The sequence below is a fragment of the Melanostigma gelatinosum genome, assembly GCF_949748355.1.
Source record: "Melanostigma gelatinosum genome assembly, contig: SUPER_10_unloc_2, whole genome shotgun sequence".
NCBI lineage: Eukaryota > Metazoa > Chordata > Actinopteri > Perciformes > Zoarcidae > Melanostigma > Melanostigma gelatinosum.
In genome coordinates this window covers 84,515-99,487 of record NW_027635323.1, presented here as the reverse complement: position 1 = coordinate 99,487, position 14,973 = coordinate 84,515, and the positions used below count along the sequence as shown (strand labels likewise).

The 14,973-nt window shown below is 40.6% G+C and overlaps 2 protein-coding genes across 14 annotated transcripts; both read right to left on the bottom strand.

Moving 5' to 3' along the window:
• Positions 1 to 1,543: 1,543 nt before the first annotated feature.
• LOC306783951 (nuclear pore complex protein Nup107-like) lies at positions 1,544 to 6,147 on the bottom strand. 8 transcript variants are annotated; one of them, XM_079297373.1, is made up of 7 exons: positions 6,062 to 6,147; positions 4,757 to 4,842; positions 2,918 to 3,001; positions 2,723 to 2,811; positions 2,459 to 2,537; positions 1,813 to 1,980; positions 1,544 to 1,735 (listed from the first exon to the last, which is right to left on the bottom strand). In XM_079297373.1, the coding sequence occupies exons 4-7, from the start codon at positions 2,791 to 2,793 to the stop codon at positions 1,613 to 1,615; spliced, it is 441 nt and encodes a 146-aa protein (XP_079153499.1). In that variant the 5' UTR covers positions 2,794 to 2,811; positions 2,918 to 3,001; positions 4,757 to 4,842; positions 6,062 to 6,147; the 3' UTR covers positions 1,544 to 1,612. The 8 variants fall into 8 exon arrangements, 7 of the variants coding, with proteins under 7 accessions (XP_079153499.1, XP_079153500.1, XP_079153498.1 ...); XM_079297374.1 differs by lacking the exon at positions 4,757 to 4,842 and having other exon boundaries at positions 2,918 to 3,090; positions 6,062 to 6,139; XM_079297372.1 differs by lacking the exon at positions 6,062 to 6,147 and having other exon boundaries at positions 4,757 to 6,053.
• A 2,839-nt stretch (positions 6,148 to 8,986) lies between these two features.
• LOC306783942 (nuclear pore complex protein Nup107-like) lies at positions 8,987 to 13,591 on the bottom strand. Of its 6 annotated transcripts, XM_079297339.1 has the most exons (7): positions 13,506 to 13,591; positions 12,201 to 12,286; positions 10,361 to 10,444; positions 10,166 to 10,254; positions 9,902 to 9,980; positions 9,256 to 9,423; positions 8,987 to 9,178 (listed from the first exon to the last, which is right to left on the bottom strand). In XM_079297339.1, exons 4-7 carry the CDS (start codon positions 10,234 to 10,236, stop codon positions 9,056 to 9,058), a joined length of 441 nt encoding a protein of 146 aa, XP_079153465.1. In that variant the 5' UTR covers positions 10,237 to 10,254; positions 10,361 to 10,444; positions 12,201 to 12,286; positions 13,506 to 13,591; the 3' UTR covers positions 8,987 to 9,055. The 6 variants fall into 6 exon arrangements, with proteins under 6 accessions (XP_079153465.1, XP_079153466.1, XP_079153464.1 ...); XM_079297340.1 differs by lacking the exon at positions 12,201 to 12,286 and having other exon boundaries at positions 10,361 to 10,533; positions 13,506 to 13,583; XM_079297338.1 differs by lacking the exon at positions 13,506 to 13,591 and having other exon boundaries at positions 12,201 to 13,497.
• Between the last annotated feature and the right edge of the window lie 1,382 nt (positions 13,592 to 14,973).

Here is a 14,973-nt window from a genome sequence, read left to right as displayed (position 1 = left end):
CTCATTCAATATCTGACTCAGAATATTGGGCCGCATATACTCCACCTTGGCCAGGTGCAACGGCACTGGAAGAACTAAAGAACGCAGATTAGTTCAGGTATTCGTGGAGGAACTGGTTTCGCGGATATCAGAAAAAACAAATCTGAACTGGACCAAGTGAAGAGCCTGTAATTAATCTGGGCATCACTCCCCTTCACAGAGGTCCAACTTCCTTATTAGGACATCTGATAACTTCTACTGTGATAGTAGAAGTTTTATTATTATTAGGACATCTGATAACTTCTACTGTGATAGTAGAAGTTTTATTATTATTAGGACAACTGATAACTTCTACTGTGATAGTAGAAGTTTTATTATTATTAGGACATGTGAACTTCTACTGTGATAGAAGTTTTATTATTATTAGGACATGTGAACTTCTACTGTGATAGAAGTTTTATTATTATTAGGACATGTGAACTTCTACTGTGATAGTAGAAGTTTTATTATTATTAGGACATGTGAACTTCTACTGTGATAGAAGTTTTATTATTATTAGGACATGTGAACTTCTACTGTGATAGTAGAAGTTTTATTATTATTAGGACATGTGAACTTCTACTGTGATAGTAGAAGTTTTATTATTATTAGGACATGTGAACTTCTACTGTGATAGAAGTTTTATTATTATTAGGACATGTGAACTTCTACTGTGATAGTAGAAGTTTTATTATTATTAGGACATGTGAACTTCTACTGTGATAGAAGTTTTATTATTATTAGGACATGTGAACTTCTACTGTGATAGTAGAAGTTTTATTATTATTAGGACATCTGATCACTTCTACTGTGATAGAAGTTGACAGATGTCCTCATAATAATACCTTAATATGAATAAATTTGCAGTAATAGTAATATTTCCATTGTTTTTATTTATTACACGCCATATCATAAGATACATCCATGTTTAATATGTATACACTTCATGTAGTGTGTGCCTATTACAATTACATGATATACATTACCTTATTATATCGTGTATATTGTATTCATTCGAGGTACTGTAATTGCTCTTTTAATGTATTGTCATAGCAGAAGCCAGCATGTAACTCAGGTAATTTGAAAACAGGGATTTTAAAAGTGATCAATAATGCTTTTCCTGCTGTGAAAAGCCTAAATGTTAAGACTCAAAATATGTAATTTCTTCTCGAAATATTGTGATGGTTTCCCCCCTAACAATTCTGACTTCATTCACAAAATGACTTTTTTTTCCTTGACAAATATACTCTTAAAATCTAACTTCTTACTGTAATATTTATGACTTAACTCTCGTCATTTTTCAGTAGCCCGAATACCGTGGCATTACATTAAAGGCTCTCTGTGCTCTTATCATGAACCCATGTCCATTTATCATCCGTAAACAACTCTGTAGTCCTCACAATTTAATTAGATGGAAGCCACAAAACACCAACAACATTGAACTGTTTGCTCTGGCGTTTAGATCATTCACAGCTCTATAGCACCAGAATCATTAAGACCTTCAAATTCAATTTACACAAAACCATTGCAGGAAAACACAGGCTTTTATTGAGGGAAAAAGATCAACAAAAAACAACAGTGATTCAAACACTGCTCAGTGTGTGTGTGTACACGGCTGTAACTCGTAGCCCAGCGGGTCGAGTCCTCGGTCCAGAAGAGAGAGCGACGACTCCCTCAACTTCTGGAGAAACCTCCTCAGCTCCTCTTTGGAGAAAACCTGAATTTGTGGGCAGAAACATGAACTCACTGTTCCCATAACTCAACGTACAGGGCCGATCAAATCTCTCCAGCTACCTGGTAGAGGCGGTGCTGGTCCGATGAGATGATGTCAGCGAGGCGCAGCGCCTCCTGGTCTCTGGAGGAGTTCTGCAGAACGCTGAGCAGCAGGAAGTTGAGGCGAGGGAGACACAGAGAGCGCAGCGCCGCCATCTGGTGGCTGCGCTCGGAATCCGGCTCAGAGTCCTGAAAAACACAGAACAAACTATTTACGAACCAAACAAACGTGCAAACAATCGCAACTTATTGCTTCTATAAGTCAATTAGACAAAATAAATCCCATGATTTCAGATGTTATTAAGGCCTATTAAGAGGTGATTTTAACATTTCCTGCCCCGCTAATCGAGTTTAACCGCGTCTAGATTGCATATGTGCATCCTTTTGCGACTGCAGCTTTATATTGAATGCATAGATACAGAGAACTCTCCGCCATGAAGGGAACAAGCGATATTCCCAAAATGGCAAACTATTCCTTGAAATTTTAGACCCAGGAACTGTGGAACCAGAGGCGCTAAACCAGGAACATAAAGGGCCTTTTTAAGCAGCTGACGATATCGTACATAAACTAAATTTAGTTTCTGGTTCCTTTGGTTGAAACACAGGTTTAGTTTCTGGTTCCCTGAGAGAACGTTTGGTTCTCACGCGTGGCGTCGTAAACACTTACCTGTCTGTTGTCGATCATCCAGCCTCCGTCTACGAACAGCAGCACGTTGTAGATTCTTTCTTTCACATATGAAATGAAACTGATATGTCAGTTATGCAAACGATCAAATCCCATTCATGCAAACGTCCTCGTGAACAGATTGCAAAATGAAATGAGCAATTTTCGACATGTTTGTCCAGAAAGTTTGTACACAGCAAGATAAGAAAACTGTAAATGTTCCAGCATGATGTCCAATGACCGTGTGTGTGTGTGTGTGTGTCTCACCATACTGCTGAGGGCGTTTCTGGGTGTGTATCGAGGCGTTCGGCCTCCCGGAGCCAAAATGGAGGAAACATCTGGAACTCTGGGAGTTACTGAGAGAAAAAAAAGACATGAGGCGAGAGAGGGGAGTTAGTAAAATATGGAGATGTTTGATGTTAGAAGATCAACAATAATCAGCTGTGGGTGTGTGTGTCGTACCAGCCTGTCTGAACAGAGGAGTGTTCCTCAGCAGGGAGCGTGCTGGTGTTACGGTGGACAGGACGGGGCTGCTGGGCGACGGGACTGAGACCAGCAGTCAGGAAAACAACAACAACACTGGCAGCTCTGGGCCCCGTTCCACGTAAGTGCTTCAGCAAAGTCGATCAAATGTCCTATGAGCCAGAAAGAGCCTCTTTTTACTCCGCTGACGAGCAGGAGATGATCATGAACGCATATGAGGATTTCAAGACCGTAATCACGGCAAAATCTAACACCGCCACCGCTGCGAGGGCGAGACAGGAAGCACGGCAAAACATCACAGACAAGTTAAATGCGTCAGTGTTGGGAAAATGTATCAGCTAATTTTAATGCCTCATCACCCCAACCAATCACATGACATGTCTTTAATGTGCTGCTGGCAGTAGACTTCATGATGCATCATCCAATGAGATCTACAGCGACAATAATGATCTCAACTCTTTCAGAATAAGTAGAGAAAAACAAGCCCAACGAGGATCTGATACTCATTAATATGAGGATATATGTACTGTATGCCCTTATGTATCATGTAGCCTACTATATCTATGTATATATATATTACATATATACATATATGTGTGTGTATATATATATATATATGTATGTGTAGATTACCATATAGAACTAGTTTGAATATGTGTGTGTGTGAGAGAATCTGTTTATGGGCGGATCAGTATGTGTATTATTCATAATCAGACATTCAATCAATTGCAGCAGTGAAAAGAAATAGTGTGTGATTCTCTCTATTCTTATCATGATCCACCTTAATCATGTTCTACAGTAATGATGTGCTGGTGTACTAATAACAGTCATATCATTATGAGTGCTTTAACCTCATGTATGCAACCAGCCATCAAGAGGACATGAGAGCAAGTACACACTAAGCACACACACAATTCAGAATGCTGAGTCAGCACAATATGTGCCATAATGTAATGAACACATCCTTATGGATGTGTTCATTTATTCATTTATTAAGCGCCAAATGAACTGTACGAACAGCACGGCATGCAGCGGCTTTCCCCATGTTCTCCGCATCGCAGACACTGTACTAAAATGTAGCACTCGCAGAACAGCACAAGGCTGCATCCAGTCTGAGACAGTCAGTGCTCGGCTGGGCGTGTGGTGTTCAATGTCTGCTCCAGAAGCTCTGTAAATAAATGATTCCTTGTGGGCAGAATGGATAGCGCTCGTATAGGAAGTCATCATGATGTGATGACGGATCTTGGCGATGTGGAAGAAGTCTCTCCCTATAAAACGCTCATCTAACTAATATCCTCCTTCATCAGTGGATCTCTGAGGAAGGGAGCTGCACATTAATGCAACAGAGGCTTCTTAGTTTGCTCCGCTGGTTTTAAGGATCACCGCGTGTCTCACTTTACATGCATTTCCGGAACTCCCGTATAACCCCCAGTATATGCGCAAGTCCGTATGTGACGGGAGCTGCCATGTTTTCCGGGGGAGTGACCAGCTTATCCAGCTACCTTCACTGAGCCTGCGCTGGAGCAGGTTCAAGCTTTTGGATGCGTTGCCATGGTGATTTTGCCGAACTTGCTTCGTGGAACCGAAAAGCCTGATCTACATCATCTTATCCTGAAAAGTATCCGGCTAACTAAGTTAGACACGTACGTGGAACGGGGCCCAGACGTCATTAATGAATGCTGACAGGTCTCCACCTCACAGAAACACTTGTTGTATTTGAGCATTCATAACTTTTTACATCCTACCAATGGTCTGAATCCAGTTGAAGACATTTAACCTGAAGCTAAACACACACAGTCTCTCCCAGCTGAAGGATACAAGCCACCGTCGTCTTCCTCCTCCTTCGTGCAGCGATCGTCACCTCGTCATCTCGAACCACCGGAGACAGCAGCTCACCCTGACCCCTGGAAGGAAAGACGAGTACGCAAATACACACGCAACACATACTACTTCTTACCACTGAAAGTATCATGTACCATTCTTCGTTTTATTCAATACCTTTCATTGCAGCACAAAAACTTGAATCATATCCCTATATTTCATATTTTAATGTTCATTAGATGATGAAACGTTATGGTAAAATAAACTTAATTTCTGAGTTGCTTCTAGATGGAAGACCGTAAAGGACTCGAGTGTTTTAGTCAAAGAACCCTTTATTGTGGCAGCGTTTACGTATTGAGCTTGAAGCAGAAGAAGTTCTTTGCTTGTAATGAAACGTAAGAAGTTCTGTTGATGTGAGACAAATGTTTCACCACTGAAACTGTACTTTTGTACGTTTCTAGCAGTCTCGTATGTGTTCGACCAGCTGGAAGACGTACTTTAGTAGAAGTAGTAGAGTAACTCTGTTACAAGTCAATTCTACTTCAGTGAAAAGTATCTAAGAATACCTATAGTCATTATGCAGAAAGGCTCATTTCTAAATCATAAACAATATCTTGATAGATTTTAAATATGAATGCAATAATGTGTTCATCACTAACCGTGGAGCTACTTTTAAAGAATACTGCTGAGTATCTTAAACTATAATAATACATCATAATATATTTGTTAATTTGTATTTTTGAATGAATAATCTGTGTAACAAACTACGACATTTCCCTCTGAAGAGTAGTGGAGTAACATTAGAAGTATACAGTAGCAGAAAATGGAAGTACAAGTACCTCAAATTGTATTGTACAATAGTAAATGCACTTAAGTACTAATACATAACGTAACTAACTAGTTAACTAACTATTCATTAACAGCTGAAAGCACTCCCTGATAGACAGTAATACCAACTGTACTAACGACAATAAACAGCTGTTTGTTGTTAGTTCATTCAGCGGTGATAATTTAAACTTTGTGTAATCAATAACAGATCATACATATATATTATCTCCAATAACTGACCGAGAACCACGTGTTTAGCGATGGTTAAAACATGTCAATAGTACACAAACCAGCATTTATCCTGATTAGCATCAGCATGGATTATGAACGGTTTAGTTAGCCACCAGCTAACACAGTAAAGTAGCCGCAATAGCAGGCTAAATAACAAGCTAACGGTTCGACGGGAATAATTAAAAATATAACAACATGTGTATAAGATGATTCATGTTCAAAACCCAGTGAAATGTAATTTACCAGTCCATGATAGTGGTCTACAAATTCCCGCTTCACGAGGATTGACAGGATTCTTCTTCGTGATAATTGATTCTTCTTCGTCTTCTTCTTCTTTTGCTTTCTCGGTAGATTGGATGCCGTGAGACACTATGCTGCCCCTATAGTTCAGTGCTTATATACTGCATTCCCACTGATGTAAACATGTAGAAATATTGTAAAAATTTAAAACAAAACTTCAGTAAAAGGATGTAAGCATAATCAGGAAAATTACACGTTTTATTTTAAACGTTTTGGTTTTTTTTTTACACGTTTTGTACGCAAACAACGGACGTGCATCACGTGTCGTTCACGTGATGTCACAAAGGCTTGAAATAGAACGATGCGCTGCGTCCGTTGTTTGCGTTCTGTCTCGGGATTCTGCTATGTCACGTGATCGCCTTTGATCTCGCTGAGTCCGTTGTTTGCGTTCTAGAACCTCTGTGCGTCACCTCTGTGTTCTAGAACCTCTGTGACGTCATCTCTGTGACGTCACGTGATCGCCGTTGATGTCTTTCACAGACACTTGTCATAGTACCCCAGTGCCTGAGTTTAGAGTGATAATCACAGACCTTTACCTGAGATCCTTACAGAGAGTTAGACTACAATGACATTAGCAATGGATAAACAGAAACCTCATCATTTGAATGATGAACTGATAATCATGTCCCTGACACAACCCAAAAAGCCCAACACAGGCTGCAAGTTCTCTTCTGTGGGCAAAGCCATCTCCAACATCTTCATGTGTGGAAAGGAGGTTCGGGAAACAATCTCCATGGATAGAGCAGAAACATCACAGACAGAGGGGGTGTGTTCAGCTGATGAACTTTCTGAACCTTGGCCAGGTGCAACAGCACAGGAAGAACTAAAGAAAAGGTCAGTTCAGGTATTCGTGGATGCGCTGGTTTCGCGGATATTCAGGAAAACAAAACTGACCTGGAACACTGCAGACCCCGAGGCCATCACTATGCGTCTGTTTGACAGAACGTGGATCGAAGTCCATGATATCGATTTTGATCCAACAACATTAAAAAATCTTGACAAGGCCATTTTCAAGAAACTTTCTAGCCATTGGGGCAATTCAAGAAAGGTGCTGTTGGCCATGAAATTAGAGGAACAAGAACTTGGGAACTGCGTTGCCTTCTATGTCAAATATTACCTGACACGACCCAAAAAGCCCAACACCGTCTGCAAGTTCTTCTCGTCTGTGGGCAAAGCCATCTCCAACATCTTTATATGTGGAAAGGAGGTTCGGGAAACAATCTCCATGGATAGAGCAGAAACATCACAGACAGAGGGGGTGTGCTCAGCTGATGAACTTTCTGAACCTTGGCCAGATGCAACGGCACAGGAAGAACTGAAGACCGCAGATTCTCATTCAATATCTGACTCAGAATATTGGGCCGCATATACTCCACCTTGGCCAGGTGCAACGGCACTGGAAGAACTAAAGAACGCAGATTAGTTCAGGTATTCGTGGAGGAACTGGTTTCGCGGATATCAGAAAAAACAAATCTGAACTGGACCAAGTGAAGAGCCTGTAATTAATCTGGGCATCACTCCCCTTCACAGAGGTCCAACTTCCTTATTAGGACATCTGATAACTTCTACTGTGATAGTAGAAGTTTTATTATTATTAGGACATCTGATAACTTCTACTGTGATAGTAGAAGTTTTATTATTATTAGGACAACTGATAACTTCTACTGTGATAGTAGAAGTTTTATTATTATTAGGACATGTGAACTTCTACTGTGATAGTAGAAGTTTTATTATTATTAGGACATGTGAACTTCTACTGTGATAGAAGTTTTATTATTATTAGGACATGTGAACTTCTACTGTGATAGAAGTTTTATTATTATTAGGACATGTGAACTTCTACTGTGATAGAAGTTTTATTATTATTAGGACATGTGAACTTCTACTGTGATAGTAGAAGTTTTATTATTATTAGGACATGTGAACTTCTACTGTGATAGAAGTTTTATTATTATTAGGACATGTGAACTTCTACTGTGATAGAAGTTTTATTATTATTAGGACATGTGAACTTCTACTGTGATAGAAGTTTTATTATTATTAGGACATGTGAACTTCTACTGTGATAGAAGTTTTATTATTATTAGGACATGTGAACTTCTACTGTGATAGTAGAAGTTTTATTATTATTAGGACATCTGATCACTTCTACTGTGATAGAAGTTGACAGATGTCCTCATAATAATACCTTAATATGAATAAATTTGCAGTAATAGTAATATTTCCATTGTTTTTATTTATTACACGCCATATCATAAGATACATCCATGTTTAATATGTATACACTTCATGTAGTGTGTGCCTATTACAATTACATGATATACATTACCTTATTATATCGTGTATATTGTATTCATTCGAGGTACTGTAATTGCTCTTTTAATGTATTGTCATAGCAGAAGCCAGCATGTAACTCAGGTAATTTGAAAACAGGGATTTTAAAAGTGATCAATAATGCTTTTCCTGCTGTGAAAAGCCTAAATGTTAAGACTCAAAATATGTAATTTCTTCTCGAAATATTGTGATGGTTTCCCCCCTAACAATTCTGACTTCATTCACAAAATGACTTTTTTTTCCTTGACAAATATACTCTTAAAATCTAACTTCTTACTGTAATATTTATGACTTAACTCTCGTCATTTTTCAGTAGCCCGAATACCGTGGCATTACATTAAAGGCTCTCTGTGCTCTTATCATGAACCCATGTCCATTTATCATCCGTAAACAACTCTGTAGTCCTCACAATTTAATTAGATGGAAGCCACAAAACACCAACAACATTGAACTGTTTGCTCTGGCGTTTAGATCATTCACAGCTCTATAGCACCAGAATCATTAAGACCTTCAAATTCAATTTACACAAAACCATTGCAGGAAAACACAGGCTTTTATTGAGGGAAAAAGATCAACAAAAAACAACAGTGATTCAAACACTGCTCAGTGTGTGTGTGTACACGGCTGTAACTCGTAGCCCAGCGGGTCGAGTCCTCGGTCCAGAAGAGAGAGCGACGACTCCCTCAACTTCTGGAGAAACCTCCTCAGCTCCTCTTTGGAGAAAACCTGAATTTGTGGGCAGAAACATGAACTCACTGTTCCCATAACTCAACGTACAGGGCCGATCAAATCTCTCCAGCTACCTGGTAGAGGCGGTGCTGGTCCGATGAGATGATGTCAGCGAGGCGCAGCGCCTCCTGGTCTCTGGAGGAGTTCTGCAGAACGCTGAGCAGCAGGAAGTTGAGGCGAGGGAGACACAGAGAGCGCAGCGCCGCCATCTGGTGGCTGCGCTCGGAATCCGGCTCAGAGTCCTGAAAAACACAGAACAAACAATTTACGAACCAAACAAACGTGCAAACAATCGCAACTTATTGCTTCTATAAGTCAATTAGACAAAATAAATCCCATGATTTCAGATGTTATTAAGGCCTATTAAGAGGTGATTTTAACATTTCCTGCCCCGCTAATCGAGTTTAACCGCGTCTAGATTGCATATGTGCATCCTTTTGCGACTGCAGCTTTATATTGAATGCATAGATACAGAGAACTCTCCGCCATGAAGGGAACAAGCGATATTCCCAAAATGGCAAACTATTCCTTGAAATTTTAGACCCAGGAACTGTGGAACCAGAGGCGCTAAACCAGGAACATAAAGGGCCTTTTTAAGCAGCTGACGATATCGTACATAAACTAAATTTAGTTTCTGGTTCCTTTGGTTGAAACACAGGTTTAGTTTCTGGTTCCCTGAGAGAACGTTTGGTTCTCACGCGTGGCGTCGTAAACACTTACCTGTCTGTTGTCGATCATCCAGCCTCCGTCTACGAACAGCAGCACGTTGTAGATTCTTTCTTTCACATATGAAATGAAACTGATATGTCAGTTATGCAAACGATCAAATCCCATTCATGCAAACGTCCTCGTGAACAGATTGCAAAATGAAATGAGCAATTTTCGACATGTTTGTCCAGAAAGTTTGTACACAGCAAGATAAGAAAACTGTAAATGTTCCAGCATGATGTCCAATGACCGTGTGTGTGTGTGTGTGTGTCTCACCATACTGCTGAGGGCGTTTCTGGGTGTGTATCGAGGCGTTCGGCCTCCCGGAGCCAAAATGGAGGAAACATCTGGAACTCTGGGAGTTACTGAGAGAAAAAAAAGACATGAGGCGAGAGAGGGGAGTTAGTAAAATATGGAGATGTTTGATGTTAGAAGATCAACAATAATCAGCTGTGGGTGTGTGTGTCGTACCAGCCTGTCTGAACAGAGGAGTGTTCCTCAGCAGGGAGCGTGCTGGTGTTACGGTGGACAGGACGGGGCTGCTGGGCGACGGGACTGAGACCAGCAGTCAGGAAAACAACAACAACACTGGCAGCTCTGGGCCCCGTTCCACGTAAGTGCTTCAGCAAAGTCGATCAAATGTCCTATGAGCCAGAAAGAGCCTCTTTTTACTCCGCTGACGAGCAGGAGATGATCATGAACGCATATGAGGATTTCAAGACCGTAATCACGGCAAAATCTAACACCGCCACCGCTGCGAGGGCGAGACAGGAAGCACGGCAAAACATCACAGACAAGTTAAATGCGTCAGTGTTGGGAAAATGTATCAGCTAATTTTAATGCCTCATCACCCCAACCAATCACATGACATGTCTTTAATGTGCTGCTGGCAGTAGACTTCATGATGCATCATCCAATGAGATCTACAGCGACAATAATGATCTCAACTCTTTCAGAATAAGTAGAGAAAAACAAGCCCAACGAGGATCTGATACTCATTAATATGAGGATATATGTACTGTATGCCCTTATGTATCATGTAGCCTACTATATCTATGTATATATATATTACATATATACATATATGTGTGTGTATATATATATATATATGTATGTGTAGATTACCATATAGAACTAGTTTGAATATGTGTGTGTGTGAGAGAATCTGTTTATGGGCGGATCAGTATGTGTATTATTCATAATCAGACATTCAATCAATTGCAGCAGTGAAAAGAAATAGTGTGTGATTCTCTCTATTCTTATCATGAGTCCACCTTAATCATGTTCTACAGTAATGATGTGCTGGTGTACTAATAACAGTCATATCATTATGAGTGCTTTAACCTCATGTATGCAACCAGCCATCAAGAGGACATGAGAGCAAGTACACACTAAGCACACACACAATTCAGAATGCTGAGTCAGCACAATATGTGCCATAATGTAATGAACACATCCTTATGGATGTGTTCATTTATTCATTTATTAAGCGCCAAATGAACTGTACGAACAGCACGGCATGCAGCGGCTTTCCCCATGTTCTCCGCATCGCAGACACTGTACTAAAATGTAGCACTCGCAGAACAGCACAAGGCTGCATCCAGTCTGAGACAGTCAGTGCTCGGCTGGGCGTGTGGTGTTCAATGTCTGCTCCAGAAGCTCTGTAAATAAATGATTCCTTGTGGGCAGAATGGATAGCGCTCGTATAGGAAGTCATCATGATGTGATGACGGATCTTGGCGATGTGGAAGAAGTCTCTCCCTATAAAACGCTCATCTAACTAATATCCTCCTTCATCAGTGGATCTCTGAGGAAGGGAGCTGCACATTAATGCAACAGAGGCTTCTTAGTTTGCTCCGCTGGTTTTAAGGATCACCGCGTGTCTCACTTTACATGCATTTCCGGAACTCCCGTATAACCCCCAGTATATGCGCAAGTCCGTATGTGACGGGAGCTGCCATGTTTTCCGGGGGAGTGACCAGCTTATCCAGCTACCGTCACTGAGCCTGCGCTGGAGCAGGTTCAAGCTTTTGGATGCGTTGCCATGGTGATTTTGCCGAACTTGCTTCGTGGAACCGAAAAGCCTGATCTACATCATCTTATCCTGAAAAGTATCCGGCTAACTAAGTTAGACACGTACGTGGAACGGGGCCCAGACGTCATTAATGAATGCTGACAGGTCTCCACCTCACAGAAACACTTGTTGTATTTGAGCATTCATAACTTTTTACATCCTACCAATGGTCTGAATCCAGTTGAAGACATTTAACCTGAAGCTAAACACACACAGTCTCTCCCAGCTGAAGGATACAAGCCACCGTCGTCTTCCTCCTCCTTCGTGCAGCGATCGTCACCTCGTCATCTCGAACCACCGGAGACAGCAGCTCACCCTGACCCCTGGAAGGAAAGACGAGTACGCAAATACACACGCAACACATACTACTTCTTACCACTGAAAGTATCATGTACCATTCTTCGTTTTATTCAATACCTTTCATTGCAGCACAAAAACTTGAATCATATCCCTATATTTCATATTTTAATGTTCATTAGATGATGAAACGTTATGGTAAAATAAACTTAATTTCTGAGTTGCTTCTAGATGGAAGACCGTAAAGGACTCGAGTGTTTTAGTCAAAGAACCCTTTATTGTGGCAGCGTTTACGTATTGAGCTTGAAGCAGAAGAAGTTCTTTGCTTGTAATGAAACGTAAGAAGTTCTGTTGATGTGAGACAAATGTTTCACCACTGAAACTGTACTTTTGTACGTTTCTAGCAGTCTCGTATGTGTTCGACCAGCTGGAAGACGTACTTTAGTAGAAGTAGTAGAGTAACTCTGTTACAAGTCAATTCTACTTCAGTGAAAAGTATCTAAGAATACCTATAGTCATTATGCAGAAAGGCTCATTTCTAAATCATAAACAATATCTTGATAGATTTTAAATATGAATGCAATAATGTGTTCATCACTAACCGTGGAGCTACTTTTAAAGAATACTGCTGAGTATCTTAAACTATAATAATACATCATAATATATTTGTTAATTTGTATTTTTGAATGAATAATCTGTGTAACAAACTACGACATTTCCCTCTGAAGAGTAGTGGAGTAACATTAGAAGTATACAGTAGCAGAAAATGGAAGTACAAGTACCTCAAATTGTATTGTACAATAGTAAATGCACTTAAGTACTAATACATAACGTAACTAACTAGTTAACTAACTATTCATTAACAGCTGAAAGCACTCCCTGATAGACAGTAATACCAACTGTACTAACGACAATAAACAGCTGTTTGTTGTTAGTTCATTCAGCGGTGATAATTTAAACTTTGTGTAATCAATAACAGATCATACATATATATTATCTCCAATAACTGACCGAGAACCACGTGTTTAGCGATGGTTAAAACATGTCAATAGTACACAAACCAGCATTTATCCTGATTAGCATCAGCATGGATTATGAACGGTTTAGTTAGCCACCAGCTAACACAGTAAAGTAGCCGCAATAGCAGGCTAAATAACAAGCTAACGGTTCGACGGGAATAATTAAAAATATAACAACATGTGTATAAGATGATTCATGTTCAAAACCCAGTGAAATGTAATTTACCAGTCCATGATAGTGGTCTACAAATTCCCGCTTCACGAGGATTGACAGGATTCTTCTTCGTGATAATTGATTCTTCTTCGTCTTCTTCTTCTTTTGCTTTCTCGGTAGATTGGATGCCGTGAGACACTATGCTGCCCCTATAGTTCAGTGCTTATATACTGCATTCCCACTGATGTAAACATGTAGAAATATTGTAAAAATTTAAAACAAAACTTCAGTAAAAGGATGTAAGCATAATCAGGAAAATTACACGTTTTATTTTAAACGTTTTGGTTTTTTTTTTACACGTTTTGTACGCAAACAACGGACGTGCATCACGTGTCGTTCACGTGATGTCACAAAGGCTTGAAATAGAACGATGCGCTGCGTCCGTTGTTTGCGTTCTGTCTCGGGATTCTGCTATGTCACGTGATCGCCTTTGATCTCGCTGAGTCCGTTGTTTGCGTTCTAGAACCTCTGTGCGTCACCTCTGTGTTCTAGAACCTCTGTGACGTCATCTCTGTGACGTCACGTGATCGCCGTTGATGTCTTTCACAGACACTTGTCATAGTACCCCAGTGCCTGAGTTTAGAGTGATAATCACAGACCTTTACCTGAGATCCTTACAGAGAGTTAGACTACAATGACATTAGCAATGGATAAACAGAAACCTCATCATTTGAATGATGAACTGATAATCATGTCCCTGACACAACCCAAAAAGCCCAACACAGGCTGCAAGTTCTCTTCTGTGGGCAAAGCCATCTCCAACATCTTCATGTGTGGAAAGGAGGTTCGGGAAACAATCTCCATGGATAGAGCAGAAACATCACAGACAGAGGGGGTGTGTTCAGCTGATGAACTTTCTGAACCTTGGCCAGGTGCAACAGCACAGGAAGAACTAAAGAAAAGGTCAGTTCAGGTATTCGTGGATGCGCTGGTTTCGCGGATATTCAGGAAAACAAAACTGACCTGGAACACTGCAGACCCCGAGGCCATCACTATGCGTCTGTTTGACAGAACGTGGATCGAAGTCCATGATATCGATTTTGATCCAACAACATTAAAAAATCTTGACAAGGCCATTTTCAAGAAACTTTCTAGCCATTGGGGCAATTCAAGAAAGGTGCTGTTGGCCATGAAATTAGAGGAACAAGAACTTGGGAACTGCGTTGCCTTCTATGTCAAATATTACCTGACACGACCCAAAAAGCCCAACACCGTCTGCAAGTTCTTCTCGTCTGTGGGCAAAGCCATCTCCAACATCTTTATATGTGGAAAGGAGGTTCGGGAAACAATCTCCATGGATAGAGCAGAAACATCACAGACAGAGGGGGTGTGCTCAGCTGATGAACTTTCTGAACCTTGGCCAGATGCAACGGCACAGGAAGAACTGAAGAACGCAGATTCTCATTCAATATCTGACTCAGAATATTGGGCCGCATATACTCCACCTTGGCCAGGTGCAACGGCACTGGAAGAACTAAAG